General features: G+C 40.3%; 2 protein-coding genes across 5 annotated transcripts in view; one reads left to right on the top strand and one right to left on the bottom strand.

Moving 5' to 3' along the window:
- The window catches only part of PLAG1 (PLAG1 zinc finger), a 48122-nt gene extending 42167 nt beyond the window's left edge, over positions 1–5955 (bottom strand). For all 3 annotated transcript variants that reach the window (XM_044245568.1, XM_044245570.1, XM_044245569.1), the window contains exon 1: positions 5801–5955. The gene's annotated coding sequence lies outside the window, so the exon portion shown is untranslated. The remainder of the gene's footprint in view (positions 1–5800) is intronic.
- Positions 5956–6415: 460 nt separating this feature from the next.
- Positions 6416–13120, top strand: CHCHD7 (coiled-coil-helix-coiled-coil-helix domain containing 7). Of its 2 annotated transcripts, XM_044245566.1 has the most exons (4): positions 6416–6520; positions 9572–9641; positions 10973–11071; positions 11833–13120. In XM_044245566.1, exons 2-4 carry the CDS (start codon positions 9588–9590, stop codon positions 11935–11937), a joined length of 258 nt encoding a protein of 85 aa, XP_044101501.1. In that variant the 5' UTR covers positions 6416–6520; positions 9572–9587; the 3' UTR covers positions 11938–13120. The 2 variants fall into 2 exon arrangements, with proteins under 2 accessions (XP_044101501.1, XP_044101502.1); XM_044245567.1 differs by lacking the exons at positions 6416–6520; positions 11833–13120 and having other exon boundaries at positions 9572–9637; positions 10898–11045.
- The last annotated feature ends 6365 nt before the right edge of the window (positions 13121–19485 follow it).

The raw sequence follows: 19485 nt of genomic DNA, 5'->3' as shown, positions 1-19485 counted from the left end.
CTCATCTCCCTTTTTCTTTCCTATTAATTTTGGACATTTTAGTCCATTCTTATATTCTCATTACACACTTTCATTCTTTAAACTCTTATTTTTAAAAGGCATCAAATAAACTTTCTAACACCTTTGTAGTTCTAGGTTTTCTGTTTTTAGATTAGGAAAAAAATTCCACTTTAAAAAAAATGCAAGGAAACATTTCAAGCAAACTGTTTATCCTATTAATCTAGGACCTAATTACCTAAATTCACTCACTTTACATATGCACACACATTTCTTAGGTAGTCATCTCAAATTCCCAACACACACTGTGGTTAGTTTTAATACCATGATCCTGCAGTAACTCTGTTTACAAGACATCCAGGGACTTTTAAACACTAACAATTTTAATGCAGTATCACACCACTTCACTTTTTCAAAATGAGAAATTATTTGTTTTATAAAAATGGATTTCTGTTTTCTTATAAGCATTAAAAAAAAAAAAAAGGCAAAAGCCTTAACACCCTAAGGACTACAAACGACAATACATACACAAAACAAAAATACCAAACATAAAGAAAATAAAAATACCAAACTACCCTTGGTAGTTCCCCAGCACCCTAACCTTGTCAATACCACTCTGGAAAGAGGAGGCAGGGACAGGTGTACAAACTGAGTAGAATGCAAACCACTGGACAGCATGCCAACCTATTTAGAAGTAAAAATCAACTTATGCCTCTGTCATAATTTCTAGAAGGCTTTCGTACATGTACATTTCTTACAAGATCAAATGTTAATAACTATACACTAACACTTTTATAAAATATTATGACCTACACTTTTTCATTTAATTTCTCTTAATTAAGCTTGAAAATTAAATTTGCTAATGAAATATAAAACTTGTCCTATTATAAATGAAAAGCAGTAATAGAGTAGATGTCAGGTTCAGGCATTTCAATAAAAATTAGACAATGAAATACATGCAAAAAGTAAAAATTAGCTACCTCCAAAGTGATCTTATCATAAAATGGGAAAGAATTCCCATACATGAATCCTAAAATCATAGTTAACTTTACAGTTTATCAATCTGACATACCCTGCCCTCATATTTAACTTATTTGTAAATACTTTCACAAGGCTACCTAAACATTTACTAATTGGTTAAATATGCTGCCTACATTAATTCCTGTAAAAATTAAAGAAATTAAAGGTCCACTTTTGTTTTTTCACAGTGGCTGATACATATCGAAGTATCTGATGTTTCAGAAAAGGTGTTTATCAGGTCCTTAAAACATTTAAAACATGGTTCAAGGGACAATTTATAGCCCTTTTATCTTTAACATATTCACTATCTTGGATTTTGTTGAACACATTCAGTTGTTTTTTCCTTCTTCTGAAACTCTTAACTTACTCAAATAACTAAAGAATCTAAGATGTTATCAGCACAAAGAAAAAAAATTTATATTTATTCCTTATGCATTTGGAAACACATAAAAAAGAACGAGTATTCCAAGCAGCTTGAGTAAACTTTCAGCAGAACTTTTTTCCTAGGGGTGTGTGTGTGTGTGTGTGTGTGTACGTAAATGTGTGTGTAACAGGTAATTTTTTGTACATCTTAATTTCCCAAAGAACAGAGTTCTAAATAAAAAATATTAAAACATTCCTAGAAGGAACCAATATTTTGATTACACAACTCAAGGGGCAAATGATTATTGAAACAAAACTTTAAAGATGGTTACAGATACAGCTTAAAGTTATCTGGCTTTTCAAATACTCAGACAGGAGCATTACATTTCATTTAGCAAACAACAATTTAATCCTTAGAAAGGAAAATTTCCAGAATACCAACCAAAATGTGTATGGCAACAACCAGCATTATGTTAAAAATGAAGGGAAAAAAAAATCCCACCTTTGTAGCATATTAAAATACAAAGAGTACCCTTAAAATTTTTAAATTATATTGATAAAGGCAAATTCACTAATTTATTTAGCTGTAGATATCTGTTTATTAAAATATTTTGGTTATAATAAACATACAGATATGGGATTTTTTCAGTACTAGCCCATATCTATAAATTATCTTCCATAACAGCTAAACTCCTTATAGAATTTCAAAAGGCAGAATTAGACATATAAATTTCAAGTAAGAATCTCAAAGTAGGAGGTTTCGCTAACTGTAACTGGAATGAAGATTTTGAATATACAATATCCTTGGATTATTTATCTATGAATTATCTTCCATAACAGCTAAACTCCTTATAGAATTCCAAATAGCTGAATAAGGCATACAAATTTCAAGTAAGAATCTCAAAGTAGGAGCTTTCTCTAACTCTAATTGAAACAAAGATTTTGAGTACACAATATCCTTGGATTATTTCTTTAAATAGGTGTAATTCAGTGGTAGCTTCAGAAAAAGTATGTTCAACAGACATTATATCTGAGACATTAAAAAAGCCCAATACAACCAATTCAAATTAGATATTATGCTATGCTCTACCTAAATAAGACTCTCCAACGAATTAAAGTTTTTATACTTTGTGCACTCTCAATGCATTTTCTAATTCAGATAAGCAGCCACTTGTGTAAAACCCAAACACGAAGAAACTTTTATACTACCCTTTGTGAGAGAGGGAAAAAATCACAATGACAGCACTTTTACTTAGGTTGACAATAAACTAATCATAACTTGAAGTGTCCAAACAAACTGAATAACTCAATGGTCTAATGTAATTGGAAGAAATATTTTTCCTTCACTTTTACAGAAACTGAATTTATTTATTACTATGCAGTCTGTCGAAGTGGCAACTATTAAGATCCAAAAGTCTCATTTATTTTAAACAGAGAGCCTAATTCTTACTACTTATAATTAACGTAACTTTCTTCAGCCAAAGTACAATAAAAATGTAAGAGAAATTTCAAAGGTTGTATAAATAATAATGGCATTCTGAAACCTCTGGACAGATGATTATTTGGGGGAAGGGGAAGTTTCCCTTTCCCATTGATAATTTAATCACTTTTCAATCAGTTTTGATTTAACAGTGGTTCATGGGAATAATTTTTAATGAGTTCTTAGAAAGGTGTAATTGCTTCCAAAATCAGAAACCACAAGATGATGTACTCAAACACTGTGCCGATGTAATGCTGTTCGGGAGGTATTTACAGAAAGGTGCAGATAGGAGCTCAGTTGTGAACACATGTTACCATACAATGGGCTTCAAAACAATAATCTGTCTGTACAGTAGAGAAAGAAAAAATAGTCTGTATAAGATGTACAAAAACCCAGCTCTAATTTTAATCTATTTCTATAACTCATAAAAAAACAAAGGAAAATAGGCATTTATTTCAAAACTCCATATACCTGTGGAAAACGGAGCACAAGTCAATTCTATTTGAGATGAACCTTAATCTCAAACAGATTTCAGCTAACAATTAACATATTTTAAATTTTGAAAATATTGTGAAAATGTCAACCATTAAGATCAACAGTAGTATATGATCAGTAAACATTTCCTGTTAAATAACACAAATAAATTCAACTTAAAAGATGCAAACTGATAGGTCTCAGGATTTTAAAACCTTTTAATTTCAAAGGAGCACAGTTACAGCACATGTATAGGATGGGCTTTAAAAATGGGCATGCGTAAACTTTTCCATGTTGTTGGTGTATGTGCTTTTTTCTCCCCTTAAAGAAATGCCTACTGCTTACAGTGTTAAAGAACCTCCACCACTCTGTCTGCAGTTTTCAACCAGAAGTCTTCAATGTACCTTAAGCCAAATTGAATATTAGGTATTTTACAGCTTTTATAAAATGGCTGTAAAATCACATTATGGGCATACACAGCTCTTTGATCTTACTGCACAGAATTCATAACTGTTCAATAATGCTATACCATTACACCACACACCTTAAACTATTTCCATTTTTCCACAAATCCTTCCAAAATCAGCTTCCAAAGCAAAGAAAGGTAACATGAAAAGTTCCTGGGAGGCTTGTTACACAAAAGAACAGCTTGGATACAAACTAATCTACACAATATCCATCTTCTGTTGAGCCTGTTTATCTCTCCTTTCCCTCCATCACTCCTAAAGGTGGGTGCATTTGAGTAATGGAAAGAGATGGCTCTTCCACCACCACACCCTCCCAGCACCTCCGCCTTTGGTCTTCAGACAGTGATTGTGTGCAGGTGATGAAAATCATAAGAAAAGAGAAGCTGTCCCTTTAAAATGCCCTGTTCTGTCCCATATCCCACGTGGAACCAACATCAGCAGCACTTTCCCATTAACTTCAATGTGATGCAAGAGGCACCATCCTTTTATATACGTAAAACCAGAAAACTTCAGCTTAATACTCTTTACAGAGAATGAACAGGTGAAGCAAACGGGTCAGGAAGGGAGAAACCAAGCAACGCCCCACCCCTCCCCAAAAGGTGCTCCAGTCCTGCACTCCAGTCTCTCTGTGCAACATCACCTCTCTACCCCTCCTCTGTAGAGCCCAGTTTAAAGAAAGGAGGGAGCCACTAACAAAACCTGAAACATAAATGCGACGAAAATGCAATCTAAAGCCGGAAAGGTTTATTCTTCCAATCACACACATTAACTCTATTAAGAAAATGGCATCACTTTTTTTTCCACCAAAAAAAAAAAAAAACCCCACCCCGCAAAGATCATTAAAAGAGAGTTATAAAATAGCAAATATAGTGTTTATCTTATCTCAGATCAATCCACATTACCAATAAGTTTAGCAGTTTCTGCACTACCACCTCCCCCCTCCCTCCCCCTCCTTCTCTTGCATCGGATTTTCACGTTTTCTCATTGTCGGTTGAGTTATAAAAGGCTTTTGCCCTTCGAAAGTTTTAAAAAATAAATAAATATTAACTCCTTGGTCCCTGCAAAGTCAAAATGGACTTCAGGGGTAAGGCGGTTCATACTTCTACCTTTAGCGAGAAAAGGGGGAGCATCCCGGATTTTTAGGGATTTTTTGCGATTTTTAAAAAATTTTTATTTGGTTATATGCCTGAGTTCTCCCTCCATTTTGGTTGTTTATGATACTGACAACAAGCTGTCCCTGCTCTGTGCAGATCTCCTGCTTTCATTTAGCACCCCCTCCCCCTACCCCCGCCCTCGCAGCCACACATCCAGGGCTCACACCTCCCCGCAGACCCCGCACCCCGACCCCGACTCGCCCACCTGAGGAAAGAGCAAAAACAAATTCATTTCTCCAAAAAAGAAAAACCTCTTTTGAAAAAGGGGCAAAGTTACCCCAAGTCACTCAAAGTGCCCCCCAAATATTGCCGACTGCGGGTTTCCGCCAGGCCCTTTGGGAAGCGACCTTCCCCCGGGATGTTTTGGTGGAAAATGCGGAGAGTTTACTCTCAAAACTGAATTTATATTAATTTTTCCCTTATTTTTCGGGTCTCTAATGTCTTCCGCTCTCGCTGCTGCCGCTGCCGCTGTCACAATATTCACAGCACCAGAGAGGAGGAGGAGGAGGAGGAGGAGGAAAACTTTTCAAACTTTCCAGACCCTGAATAAAGGGTTTTTTTTTTTTCCCACCGACCTCACCTTTGGGTCTCCAGCCGCATCGCCCCCTGCCCTGTCAGAAGCGACTTCGGGAGTCCCCACACCCCCGCTTAATTATTTTATTTTATTTTTTATTATTATTTTTCTCTCTGGGGTCCTGAGCAGGGGCTGAGAGTAGCACAAACTTTTCCTCCTCCTGCCGCCGCTGCTGCTCCTCTGCCCCCTCGGCTAGTCCCATAATTTAAATAACCCTGATATTTCTCCCGCTAAACGCCTCTCCGCCGCCCCGGACCCCGGGAGAACTCACCGCGGGGCTTTAACATCCTCCCTCCGGCCCGTCCGCCGCCTTTACACCGCCCGCGGAATTTCTAATAATTTTTTTCTCATATTTCGGGCTGGACGCGGCGGGCCTGGAAATTGTTTCCTTACGCCTCTTTCCAGCAGCCATTGTAGTGTATGCGCTGCCCCTGCAGCCCAACTTGCAGCTGCCGCTGCCGCCGCCGCCGCCGCCGCCGCCGACGTCGCGCCCACCGCCGCCTCCCCCGGCCTCCTCGGCCACCGCCCCCGCCTCCCGCCGGCCCGCCCCCGGTCCCCGCCCGCCGCTGTGCCCGCCCCCCAGGCGGGCTCCGCCCCGGGGCCGGCCACTAGGCGTCGCCGCCGCCAGGGATGGGCTCGCCGATTGGGCTTTGGTGCCGCCCATCAAACCAAAGTGTTAAGAGGCGGGCCGCGGCGTGGGGGGGTGCGGCGGGGCGGGGGATAGGGGCGTGGCCGGGCGCCCAGCTCCGCCCACTCCTCCCACCTCGGCCCTCCTCCCGCCAGCTGGGGGCGGGGCGAGACCCGCCCGCCCCCGCCCAGCAGGGCCCGGGAGGGCTGTCAGTCTGGCGGCGGCGCGCGTTGATTGGGCCGGCGGCCGCCGGGGAGCGGGGGCAGCACGTTGGGATGCGCGCTACTTAAGGTCCTGCTGCGTGAGCCATTGACGTGTTTGGAGCTGGAGACGGCCTGGGCGCTGGCAGGGTGGCCGTCCGAGGTGAGTGGTCCCACGCTCCATCTTCCGCGGCGACTGCGGGGATGCGAGAAGAGAGGAGTGTGCACCTGGGTCACCGCGGGCCCGAATCCTTTCTTTCGGCGTGAAGCCGCTGCCACCAGGCATTGCCTCAGCGCAGGCCCTTTCCTGTCGCTTCTCCTTTCCACGACACCGGTTTATTCCGGCTGGAGACGAGGAAAGTGACCCTCGCTCTGCCTGGGCACCCCAGCTCTCCTTTATCCTGCTTCTCAACCTTTGGGGCGTAATTGCCACCCCCTTTCCCAGTTTCCTGCGTTTTCCTGTCCCCCTGCCCTACTCGGCTCCATCGAAGGTCAAAGCAAGGTGTGTTCTGTGCCCGTCATCCACCGTTAGACCGACAGGCAGCATCGCGGAAGGTCGCGAGACTGCGGACCCCCACCTCCAGTTTCTTCATTCGACTTCCCCACCCCTCCCCGCCGTGCTTTGCCGACTTCCTGACCCTGCCTTTCTGCGCTCAGCAGTGGGGTAAGGGTTTTAGGTTCTCGCATAACGTATTGCAGTTTCCTGCTAGTTGCATCTGCGTTTTATCAGAGCCACAGACCCCTGCCTTGGCTCTGACCAGCATGTGAGCATGGACATGTTCAGTAACGTTTTCTTCCTCTGGGGATGTGAACTGTGGGGATGTGAACTGGATGGAAAATCAACACATACTTTTTAAAGCAATTTGCCTTTTGGAGGAGGTGTTAGAGTTATTCCTCAACTGTGCTGTGCTTTTGCGGCCCCTCCCTCAAATCTTTGGTTTTCTTTCTGGCTGTCCTTTGCATGTAGAGCTCTGTAATATTTGTTGAGTGCCTTCAGAAAGTAAGCAGGCAAGTGTTCTCTAGCGGAACACTCGATCTTCCCTTTAGCCCTTCTTCTCTTTGTCAACAGGCATTTCCTCTTCATTTCCAGTCAATACGTGAGGATTCAGGCAAAGAAGGTGACATTTAGAAATCCAAACTTAACATTGACTCGTATGTAGAATCCGGAAAGGAAAGGAAAGGAAATCTGAATAAATTAATGCTTCAAACCTGATTTGTGTACATATGATGTTACCTAGATGTTATTTTAAAAGAATTCTTGACTGATAATGATAATAAAATGCAGTGAAAGTGCATTTTCATATCAGGCACGCAAACAGAGTTTTGTGTATGTCTCGTTATTGTTGAGACAACAGTAAACAATAAACAGCTAAGTAGAATTCTGTGTTCTTACATCATAGGATGGATGTAAAAAAGAAGGGTGTGGATTTACTTAGTACTGTTATCTCTTAGTGAGAAGTCAAGCGAGCAAAAGAACTGTGTTCAGGAGAGGAAGAAACTTCTAGATAAAATTGAATAGCAACTTGAATTTCTTTTTTTTTACCTAGATGCTTTTGTTAGCCAGGTATATATTCATGTATTGTTCAGGAAAATCATGAAATATAAGGATTACTTGGAGGATTCCTAAAAGTGAAAGGATACTGGAATGACTAAACTTTTTTCTCTTTTAGCCTGGACACCCTGGTCTCTGAACTGGGTGACTCTTGATTACAAATACCTCCACTTTTTAGGAGCTTACGAGGTTTGATTGATTTTCCTGAATGTACCTTATTTCTTTTACCATGACTGATATTTTTTGACCATGTCATCTAGGGCAAGAAAAGTAGAAACCATTTCATACCAAAATTCTGTCCTTTGTCTGGTTATACTGACTGATGCAGTTTTTTATTCGGTGGTGTTGTGTAGGTCATATTGCGTTACCGCTTGTTTCTCCTTCCATTTTTAGGTGGAAGATGGTTAAGCTAGAAGAGAATTCGAGAGTACATATTAGCTCAGGCCCTTAAACTTAATGCAGAGCATTTAAAAATGTTTGTGGGTAGCTCATCAATAGTATACCCATATAGTGGAATGAAAAAATCACTTTGAAATATTAAACAGTTTGTTGATTATTGTTTTTTAAATTTTCTTTTAGTTCCTTTCTATGACATGTCTTCAAAGATAATAGGCATACCAATTTCAGATGAACTCCATTATAGAGATCAGTTTTCCTGGAACATAGTTGACATATATGAGTACTGTGTGACTTGACTTGGAATCACTAGGTGGCTCTTAGGGAACTGTGATCATCTTTAGTTGGTGAGGACTTCTGCAGAGCTCTCCATGTGTAAGGCTTGAGTTGGAAGGTTAATGGACCACAGTAGCATTTTATGACTTCCTTTAACCCAGGGAAGTATCAGTTAAATAGAAGATACCACTGGGAGTAAAGTTTCAGTTTTTCTTTCTTAGCTTTTCAAAATGCCAACTAAGCAATAACTTTGTTTTTTTAGTATATTGACCACCCTAGTGCTGGCTACAGAGTATGCAGTTAGGTTTAGTAAATAAATGTTTTTGCTAATGTTGGGTTGTACTATTTGTTCCACACTTATTTTGTATAATGATCAAATGTATAATAAGGAAGTAATCATTAGAATGTATGCTATATTTGGGAGGCCTCGGTGGCTCAGTCAGTTAGGGATTGGACTCTTGATTTCAGCTCTGATCATGATCTCAGGGGCCTGGGATTAAGCCTGGAAGGGAAGCACACTCCCCACTCAGCAGAGAGTCTGCTTGTCTCCCTCTGCACTTCCTGCCTCCCCACACTTGTGCATATTGGCTTGCTCGCTCTCTCTCTCTCTCTCTCTCATAAATGAATAAATATTCTTTTGAAAAAGAATGCATGCTGTATTCTTAGGGTTTTTTTTTTAAATGTGTTTATAGCTTAACCTTTAGAAGTAAAGATAAACTAAAACTGAACTATAACTGAACTTTCTTCCTGGACATTATAATCAAATTTCAGTGGATGAATTTAAATATGGCCCTTGTGCTGAGGCACCATGGCAATGCAAAGGAAAAACCCAACCAAATATTTATTGTCATAATCGAGAGGGCATACAAAGTTCCTTACTAGATAAGCATCCCAGTATTAATTTTTCAAGTACTCAGGGGTCTAATGAGATGTATTGATTTATTTTCTGTCATTCACTCTGTAACTCTCTTCTCTAACATCTCCCTGCAGTAAGGAAAGTATTAGGATGCCCATGGTAGCACGGAGGCTGAGAGATCCTGACATAAACCCTTGCTTGTCGGTAAGGTGATTTGCTTTTAATTTTCACGAATATTAACTTGGAAAAACAGACTTGTGTTCTTATGGGCATCCATTTTCTGAAGTTCTTGAATAAAGTTATTTCTGTATAAAAATATTCCTGGCCAGCATATCCTCCTTTCTCCAGAGCAGTTTTAGGTATTCATAATTTAGGTAACAATGATCCATCCCCTCAAAGTTTCCATTTGTATAATGTGCAAGCATATATTTGCCACTGTAACACTAGGGCCTATAATGGAATTTGCCTATTTAAAGCCTAAAGCTTCCCACAAGGATATCATGTACACAAAATGTTTTGTTGTAATAATAAAGTCTTAGTGGCATCTATTTGGTATGACTAGCAATACTGACTTGTGGCTTTGTCACCCTGGAATAATGCAGTCATCAGACCAGTGCCATTCCCTGAACCAAATGCATTTTTCAAATGCACACATTCATTAAATATTTGGCATAGAATTTTAGCTTTGTTTTGTATATTTGATCTGTTTTGAACAGGTTTATTAAGTTTCTTTAGATAGACCGTGTTTCTTAGATCCGTGAAGCAAATTACCTATCCCTGGAGTTAAAGCTTTCCTTTAGATGACCTCTCAGAATCATACTTTTCACTTTGAAGTTTGTTATCCAATCTACTTCCAGTTTAGACAGCTTAATTTTAATTCCCAAATAGCTCCTACCTTTGAACTCACAGCCCTGTGTTGCTCACTTAGGTTTTGAAGTGATATTAATGATATGTATTAAAACTGCATGCATAATGGTATATGTAGTTGCATAATGGAGGGAATGATAGCCCAAAATACATTGAGATGAGTGGTGTTAATTTACGTTGCCTTGATGTAGACCAGTTATTAGTGATTTACTTAGGATCTTGAAACCTGCTTAACATGAAACAGTCAAGTCAAAGTGAGAACTTGGAAAAGCAGGACAGCTGCAATCTGCGTTGGGAGATTGGGTTTTGATTCTCACTGTGCAGTAGTGATTTTCAGCACCTTGCACCCTGCCTCCGCTTCTTTGTTAAACGGTAACTGGGATAAATGATCTCAGTCTGCACCCTGGCTCAAGTTCCCATGATCAGATATTCAGAAAACTGACCCAGACTATGAAAAGGAAGATGTCTGCCCTGAGCAGAATGAGTGCTGGGATGGTTGGGAAGATAATTCAGTTTCTGTTCATTACATGCTCGTTAAAAGGAGCAGAAGGGAATGAGTTCATATTATCTGTTCTGGAGGGAAGTGGCTTCAGAAGTTTGGTTTTTTTTTTTTTTTTTTTAAGATCCCATTCCACCCTCTTAAATGATGCCTTTCTTACATATTTAAGGAATCCGATGCTTCTACCCGATGTATGGATGAAAATAACTACAACAGGGAACGGTGCTCCACTTACTTCTTGAAGTACAAAAACTGCCGGAAATTCTGGGTAAGACTAGCTTGGTTAGCTTTGTGTTAAAACTCTTCTCTTAGGCTTGAAACTGAAGCCCAAAATCAGTGCATACCCACAGTTCCTTCTTGGTGATGCCTGGGGAAACTTAAGTTTTTCACTCTCCTCAGTGTTTCCTGAAGGATCCTTGCGAGCTTTTAGTGGCTGCCTCCTCCTCCTCCTCCAGGCTGGAAGAATGCAGGTCTCCTGTGGGGTCTTCCTATGAGAGTTTAAGAGCTGCAGCCCTAACACAATAACCTTGTTTTAATTTTAGTTCTGGGGATGAACTGAATGGAGAGCTTGCTTTGTCATAATGCATTGTATGCTTCCATTTCTACCTTCTCCTTTCCCACCACCTCTCATGGTTGTTAAAATGGTCCCATTTTTCTTGAGACATTGGTGTGTGATTTCTGTATCTCTGAGCACTAGATCCAGCTACTTCCTTTCCAGATCTTCTAAATTAACTATTGCTTTCATGTGGCAATTATTTAGTAGATCCTCTTGATAGACTGGACTCTTGTGCTCTTGTACTTGAATAATATATATTCCCATCCCAATTACCGTCAATGTAGTTGGAACGATCACTTCTATTTAATTAGTTTGAAAACATAATCTGAAGTCCTAGAATTAGTTTTTTTGGTTCCTCTTTACACTTGGTTTTTAGAATTTCCTCTTTGAGGAAGTAGTGGCCAATAACTGGCAAATGAGTAGCATTTGATATATGACTGATTTGGATTTCTTCTTTTTATACTTACTTGCAGAATTCTGTCATGGTCCAGAGAAGACAGAATGGAGTGACACCATCTATGCCTACAGCAGCAGAAAGAGATGAGATCCTGGGGGCAATGGGAAAGATGCCTTACTGACTGTTTGCATTAAAATTGTTTATTTAATTTAGAAGCAGATGAATACTTTCAACAAAGATTACCATAATCTTTTAGCCCCTTTTAGGCCTTACCCAGACAGATCTTAAATTCTACAAGGGCAGATAGAGTTAATTTAGCCTTGCGTCCTTTGTGTTTGCCCTCAGTGCCGTGAGATAGTCTGCCAGTGCTGACTGTGCCATGCCACTGAGTTCACATGACTCGCCAAAGGTAAGGGAGCATTAGGAAAGGTGATGGGAGGAGTGGAGCTTTTCAGCTGGCTAACAAGCAAAGGTAACAAGTAAACACTTACTGGCAGTGAAAGGAAGGTGGTTTCCAAGGATGGGAAATGACACGAGCAACAGCATGGTGGAAAGAAAGCTCAAGCTAGCTTTGGAGAGTGGTCTATAGGCTGTTTCACCTAGAGTTTAAGGTGGTTGGTGGAGTGGCAGAACAGAGACTGGGAAGGTAAGTTCACGGTGGATGAGCAGTGGGTCTCAGGCTCAGCAAAGGAAGACCTCCATGCTCCTTTCACTCCCTTGTCTTTGTTTAAATCAGAGTAGTACATTAACTGGGCAGGGAAGAAGCGGTCTGGGAGGATTGTCGAACAAATGGCCTTTTTCTTTTTTCTTTTTCTTTTTTTTTCCTTGTTTAGGGAAAGGCTTTAGTTAAAAGGTTCTGTGACTAAAATCCATACATACTGGATTACCTGAAGGCCTATACTCTTGAAGCACAGTAATGGGAGAAAAAAAGATTTTCTTAGAAGGGGGATTTTTATTCGCAGGAAGAGGTGGGCAAGGAAAAGTGAACACACTGGAATGAGACTAGAGCTCCACTTCATTTGTGCTGTAAACACACAAATATTCAGTATGGTGATTGGGTTAGGTTGTGTGGCAGCTCTCATATCTACCATGTTTTTAAATCCAGTTTATTTCATTTACAGGCCAGTTTTAGAACCTATTATTTAATAAAATTTAATGCATACTAAAAAAATCAATGAAAACAAATAGCTTGTGTCCCTTCCCTTTATCTGGTGCTGGATCAAGAGTGTTATTTTAAAGGCTGCTGACCACAAACTATCCATCTCATTGGTATAGTCCAAAACCCAGGTCAGATGTTTTTAAGCCATATGACCCTGATTGTTAAATGTGATTCTATTTGAATAAAAGTTGGATTGTTTGAGAAACGCCTTGATTTGTATTGATTGCTCTAAAAATGATGGATTAAAATAGGACCTGTCAAGAAACTAATACTTGTGTGACAAGTATTTCAGTATTTTAAGCGTGCTGTTCAAGGGTTTGGAATTTTACTGTCACCTCTTTAAATGTACCTACCAATATCAACATTTATCCAGGAGCTATTTGTCTTGGCCTAGCCCTTTTTTTTTTTTTTTTAAATAGGAAGTTTATTGAGATACAATTCAGATACCATATAAATCATCCACTTAAAGTGTACAGTACAGTGATTTTTAGTATATTGACAAAGTTGTGCGACCACCACCACAATTGATTCTAGAACCCTTCACTCCAGAAAGAAACCGTAAGCACACATTCATTTCTTCTTAACACCTCCCTTTCTCTTCAGCTCTCCAACACTTAGGCAACTATTTTCTGTCTCTAGAATGGGCTATTCTGGTCATTTATAGGAATGGAATCATATAGTATGTGGTCTTTTGTGACTGGCTTCTTTTACTTGGTCTAATGTTTTCAAGACCCATTCATGTTAAGTGTGTCAGCCCTTCATTGTTTTTTGTTGCTGAATGGCATTCCATTGTATGGATCTACCATATTTTTTGTATCCATTCATCAGTAGATGGGCATTTTGGTTGTTTCCACTTGGAAGCTATTATGAGTCATGCTGTTTCTTGAATATTTGTGTACAAGTGTTTGTGTGGTTATTCATTTCTTTTTGAATATATCCCTAGGAGTTGAATTGCTTGGTCATATGGTAACTATGTTTAAACTTTGAGAGCACTGAGAAACTATTTTCCGAAGTGGCAGCACCATTTTACCATGTATAAGAGTTCCAATTTTTTCACATTCTCATTGACACTTATTATCTGCCTTTGATTACAGTCATCCAAATGGGTGTGAGCTGGTGTCTCAGTGTGATTATGATTTGCGTTTTCCCGAAGGCTACTGATGTTGAGCATCTTTTTATGTGCTTATTGACCAGTCATCTGTCTTCTTCCTTGGAGAAGTGTTCATTTAGATCCTTTGCCTATTTTTAAGTTGAGTAATGTATCTTTATTACTTAATTGTGAGAGTTCTTTATATATATTAAATACAAGTCCCTGTTCAGATAGAGGTATACAGATGTTTTCTTCCCTTCTGTGGGTTGTATTTTCACTTTATGTTATCCTTTGAAACACAAAAGTTTTCCATTTTGATGAAGTCCAATTTTTTTTTCTTTTGTTACTTTCGGTGACCTTTCTAAGAAAGCATTGCTTAATTCCAAGTCAAAAAGACTTAATCTATCTTCTAAGAGTTTTGTAGTTTTAGTTCTTATATTTAGGTCTTTGATCCATTGAGTTAATTTTTGTATGTGGTATGAGGTAGGAATCCAACTTCTTCTTTTTCTTCTTCTTTTTTTTTTTTGCATGTGGCTGTCCAGGTCCTAGCACCTTTGGTTGAAAAGGCTGTGCTTTCTCCTATTGGATTGTCTTGACACTCCTACTGCAAATCGATTATATATGTCAGAGTTTATTTCTGGATTTTGAATTCTATTCCATTGATCTATATGTCTGTCTTAAGTCACACTGTCTTGATTATTGTAGCTTTGTAGTAATGGCATAGCTCTTTGATGAATGGTTTCTGTAAGTGTGTTTTCTCTGAAGTACTCTTGGTGACAAACTAATTGGGGACTTTTGACCAGCAAATCATTAATGTGTGTAATCATAATATGGCTTCACTTAGACAAGGATGTTCAGTTCTAAATTTGTCTTCACTAACTCCCCAATTCCTTGTTTGCCTCTTTACACCATACCCTGATAACTTCAGCATACTCATCTTATACCCAGATTATGTAAGACTTTGCTGTACCACTTTGGAGGGGCAGAATCCCATCCCCACTGTCACATTTGCCAGTATTGTCATTCTCTTTCCAAGACACTACAGGAAAAGTGAAGCTAATTAACCTGATAAATCATTTGTATCAGGATGTGTATTGGTGCAGTAAGAAAATTTTCAGACAAGCCTTTGATATCAACTATCAAATATTTTACTGTGTTCACCCACATTCAGAGAAAGTGTCTCATTGCAGATTCTCCATGCCATGGGAGAGAGTGGCATGCTGTGAGGTAGTATGTAGAAGTAATCCTTTTGAGGATCATTACCTACTTGAAAGCTCCCTTTGGATATAAGCTGTATCATGCATGGTTATATCCCTAATACCAGGTAAGCATCTAGTGTGTGTAATTGATCAACAAATGTGTATGTGTGGGGGATGAGGGGTGGCTTTTAAAATTGAACACATTGAAAAACATGCTCAAACACCACAAAAGGGTACACAATGTTCAAAGGTCCAAATAATGCAAAAGAAGATAAATCCGCCCAGAAGCAGCCCATGTCAAGTTTTCAAGGTTCTTATGCTTATAAAGGATATCCGTATGTTTGTTTTACACAAAAGGAACAACCTATTGTATAAGCCGGAGGTACCTTGCTTTTTTCTGTTATTGATACAATTGGGAATGATTCTCCACCATTTCTTTCAATGACTGCAGTTTCCCTTATGTAGTTATATTGTCACTGAACCAGCCTCCTGCTGATGGGTTCACTGTTAGAGACAAGGTTGCAACATGCATTATTGTGTATGGTTCTTTGCCTGTTCTGTTTTCATCTCTATAATACATTGCTAAGAATAGAATTTCTAGGTTAAAGGCTCTTGCATTTTAAATATTGTGGGTATTGACAAGCCACCCTCCCTGAAGGAACACACTGGTTTCTACTCCAGTGAACAAAGCCTGTGAGTGTTTTTTCCTTGCACCTTCAGTCCTACTGGTACAATATTTTTTTTAAAGATCTATTTATTTATTTGTTTATTTGAGAGAGAGACAGACAGAGAGGGAGGGGCAGAGGGAGAGCAGGAGAGAAACTTAAAGCAGACTCCACGCTGAAGGAGTGCGGAGCCCAGCACAGGGCTGGATCTTGAGACTCTGAGCCAAAACCAAGAGTCTGACTCTTAACAGACTACGCCACCCATGTGCCCCCCAAATGGGTACCTGAAAACCCTTTCATCCTTACAACTGTCAAATGAAAAATGGAATGGGTGTACTTACTTCCTTTGTCCATTTTTTTTCTTTTTTCTTTTCTTTTTTTTAGATTATCAGTGTGAATGATTTGGGGAACTCTTGATTTTTTAAGGAAACTACCCCTTTGTCATTTATATTCTGTATGTTTCATCTCTTATAATCTCTGTGCAGTGATTTACATTTTAATGTATTTAGATGGACTCATCTTTTTGTTTATGTTTCCTGGTGCTCAATAAATATGAAATGAATCCAACTACAAGTACTGCTATTACAGTTCAATTCTGCTCAACAAATATTTGCCAAGTGTCTGTAATGTGCAAAGTGCTAGGATAAAGGGGGTGGAGGAGCATGCATGAGTAAGTCACCATCTGGCCCTCAAAACACTTCACTGTGCTGTGTGGGAGGAAGAAGCCGGGAGGAAGAAGTGAGCACCTCAGTAAGAGCAAGAGCAAACTTCTAAGAGGGTAAATACCTTAATAAAAAAGGGACACATGCTTTTGGGGTATCGGGGATTAGTCTCTACTGACTGAGACTAGAGTATGTGAAGGAAGAAATGGTAGAACAGGTAGAGTGGGTTTACATTACGAGGGGCCTTGAATTCTATGCTTGAGACTTTAAACCTTGTTCAGTATCTAAAGGAAAGCTACTGAAGTGTGATGGAGAGGGTCAAATCAGTTTGTGTTTGGAAGAAAAATTCAGGAGGTGCTGAGATAGGATTTTACAATGATCCTAGATCACTGCAACCGTCTCACTGTTTTCCTCCATACATTCTTGCCTGACTCCAATTCCTTTGCTATGCAGCAGGCCAGAGAGTCTTTCCAAAATGCAAATACAGGTCTGAAAATTCCAAGACCATTGCCTCAGGACACATGTCTAAATTCCTTCCTTTGGTTCACAGGGTCCTCTAAGATCTGGGGACATTTGTGAAAGGGTGCAGACTTGAGGAAGTGGGGAATGGGTCTGCTTTTGGAAACACAAGACCAAACCTGTGTCTTCAAGCACCTTCCGTCTCAGCGAGGGAGGCAGACATGGAAATATCAGACTATATCCTTTCCCTGTGGGGTGTCTTGCTGCCACCTTCTCCATTGCCTATACACACCCAATTTTCTCAACTTGAATGTCCATCTCTCAACTGCTGTGGTTAAGTCCTGCTTTCACGTTCCACTTACATGGATTGTCTCTAGTACCCCTTGCCAGCACCACCAGTCAGAATGAATGCCCCCTCTTCATTCCCCTCCCATCTTTAGGGTGACACTCACCGTGTATTCCCTGGCTAGCTGCGGATGTCATCAGATGTGGTTACATTAGGCAAACAAAGTCACCTAGGTGTTCTTTTAATTTCTCACTCTCTGTTTTTATTTTGCAGAATAAGAAAATGAGAAATGTGACCCAAGTGTCCAATGCTTTATTCTGAAAAGGAACTACAAAGACGTGGGCTTGGTTTGCTTTTCAGCTGCGAACACAGGAACAATTTCCCTTGACAGGTTGAAGATGATGAGCGGTTTCTGTTGTGGGTGGTTGAGCGTGCAGTGGTCAGTGTGAGGTCCACCTCCCACCTGCCTTTAGACTCCGCGGGCCCGCCGGACCTCTTGGAGGGTTCTGGGCTTTTCCTCTGTCAACTGGGTGAAGCTCTTGCACACTGTCGCAACATCTGCTTCACAGCACCTGCTTTCTTCCAGGGAAGCTTGTAAATTTACATTTAAAAATCTGTCTACAAAAATTGTCACCGGGCTACACAGCAACATCACCCAGGTGCAGGGGCTTGATTTTTTGGTTTCTCATCACTGCATTTAGAGTCCACAAATAAATCGGCTTGGGGCCAACTCCAATTCCTCCAGCGATATGGATAGCCCCCCAGAGAAGGGAAAAGAAAGCAAAAATCATTTCACAGCACCATATTCTGGTGTCGGCAGGAGGAGGGGAAGAAGGCAGGTTGGAGGGATGTTTCGGCAGGGGGAGGAGACGACCTGACAGAGCTGATGAGTTGCTGAGAGAAAAGTTGGGAGTGCTCACCTGGGTGCAGGGAGCTGGCACTGGCAATGAACACCGAAGAATAAGAAATACAAGATGAGTAATGATGAAAATAAAGCTTCCAATGCCAGAATCTGTAACAAAAAGTCCCCCTTAATACACGGAAGTAAAACACGATACGATCGAAAACAGCATTGTGTCTAGAGTCAAAATATTTGGGTTTGAGTTCTGGCTCTGCCACTTACAGCCTGTACAGTAAATTGCTTCAGCTTTTAGTGTCTTTCCTATTGTGAATATGTATTTTTTTAAGATTTTACTTATTTATTTGATAGAGAGCACAAGCTGGGGAAGTGGCAGGCAGAGGCAGAGGGAGAAGCAGGCTTGCCGCTGAGCAGGGAGCCCTACTGGGCTCCATCCCAGGACCTTGGGATCACAATCTGAGTGGAAGGCAGTTGCTTAACTGACTGAGCCTCCTAGGCACCCCACAAATATGTATTTTTTAATGCTCTGTCTTACAGGTCACTGTGAAGCCCAAAGAAGATTTCACATGTGTTGGGCAAAGAGATATTAATATTTGAAACACATTTATAAGAAATAGACTGAATTTATTTGTAAGAAGTGAAAGCCTAGCTAATTCTTGGTCTACTTCGGTAAAGCTATATAACCTCAATTACTATAATCTTCTCAACTTGATCCCCTCTTTCAGAAGCCCCACCAGAATAATGCCCCAAGTTTGGCGAGTATGAAAAGCCAAATTGATTGCTGTTTTATTTCACTCCTTCACTTTAATAGTTTCACAATGTAATTTAGCTCAGAATGTTATCTCCTTATAATTTTTTTCCCTCACTCACGCCCATGACACTACCCTAGATGCTTCATATACACCTGAAGCCTCCAGAAAGCAAGAACAAGAAAATTCATTTTGGAAGAGGGAGATGATAAAAAGAACTGGAAACATTTACTACATCACTCAGAAGAAAATCTTTTCCATCAATGTTCAGGGCATGACAGACATGTATGAATAAAACTGATTACCGGCTAGATTGTCCCTCAACCTGGGAACAAGAGCCCTCTCCTTTCCTTTCCCTTCAAAAACTGCCCTCCGTTCCCTTTAGGGACCTCCTCTTGTTCTGACATCCTGAAATCTTCATGTATGTCAGCTTTGTGCCACACTCCTATTCCCCAGGTAACTCTCCAACCTCACACGCAGCTTCCCCTCTTTGCATCTTCCCTGTGCCTTGGCACCCTGTGAGACTCTGACTCTGTCCCAGATTATATGTTGGTGCCTGTCATTTTGTCCCTGCATTGTACACATAGGTGGTATCAGTCAT

The sequence above is a fragment of the Neovison vison genome, chromosome 4 (genome assembly GCF_020171115.1).
Source record: "Neovison vison isolate M4711 chromosome 4, ASM_NN_V1, whole genome shotgun sequence".
NCBI lineage: Eukaryota > Metazoa > Chordata > Mammalia > Carnivora > Mustelidae > Neogale > Neogale vison.
Note: the sequence above shows the minus strand (reverse complement) of the source record. Positions and strands in the feature narration are given on the sequence as shown.